Source organism: Pteropus alecto, unplaced genomic scaffold (assembly GCF_000325575.1).
Source record: "Pteropus alecto unplaced genomic scaffold, ASM32557v1 scaffold312, whole genome shotgun sequence".
NCBI classification, from domain to species: Eukaryota; Metazoa; Chordata; class Mammalia; order Chiroptera; family Pteropodidae; genus Pteropus; species Pteropus alecto.
Genome location: NW_006433948.1, coordinates 1,911,792 through 1,912,099, shown reverse-complemented (window position 1 = coordinate 1,912,099; position 308 = coordinate 1,911,792). Strand labels below are relative to the sequence as shown.

At 70.8% G+C, this 308-nt stretch overlaps 1 protein-coding gene across 1 annotated transcript in view; it reads right to left on the bottom strand.

The window, feature by feature from the left end:
- FAM155B (family with sequence similarity 155 member B) overlaps window positions 1-302 on the bottom strand; it is a 28,284-nt gene extending 27,982 nt beyond the window's left edge. The window contains 1 exon segment of the mRNA XM_025044433.1: window positions 1-302. Coding sequence (XP_024900201.1) covers window positions 1-252 — 252 coding nt within the window. The 5' untranslated portion in view covers window positions 253-302.
- Between the last annotated feature and the right edge of the window lie 6 nt (window positions 303-308).

Genomic DNA, 308 nt, shown 5'->3' with positions numbered 1-308 from the left:
GGTCCCCCAGGGCGGCCGCATGGCGCTGCTCAGTTCCCTGGCCCGGGGCCGGGCCCCCGCGCACAGCCACAGATGGTCAGCGAGCAGCACAGTGAAGAAGAGCAGGGACGCCAGGGACAGTCGCCATCGCTGCGCCCGCTCGGAGTCGGCGCAAGGTTTGTCGCTTGGCCTGGGAGCCCAGCAGCAGCAGCAGCAGCAGATCGTCAGCGCAGCGGCGTCTTTCCCGGGCCACATCCAAGCGCCCCTGAACATATTTCAGGGGAGGTCCGGGCTGGAGGGAGCAGGCGGGCGCGAGGCCGGACGGCCGT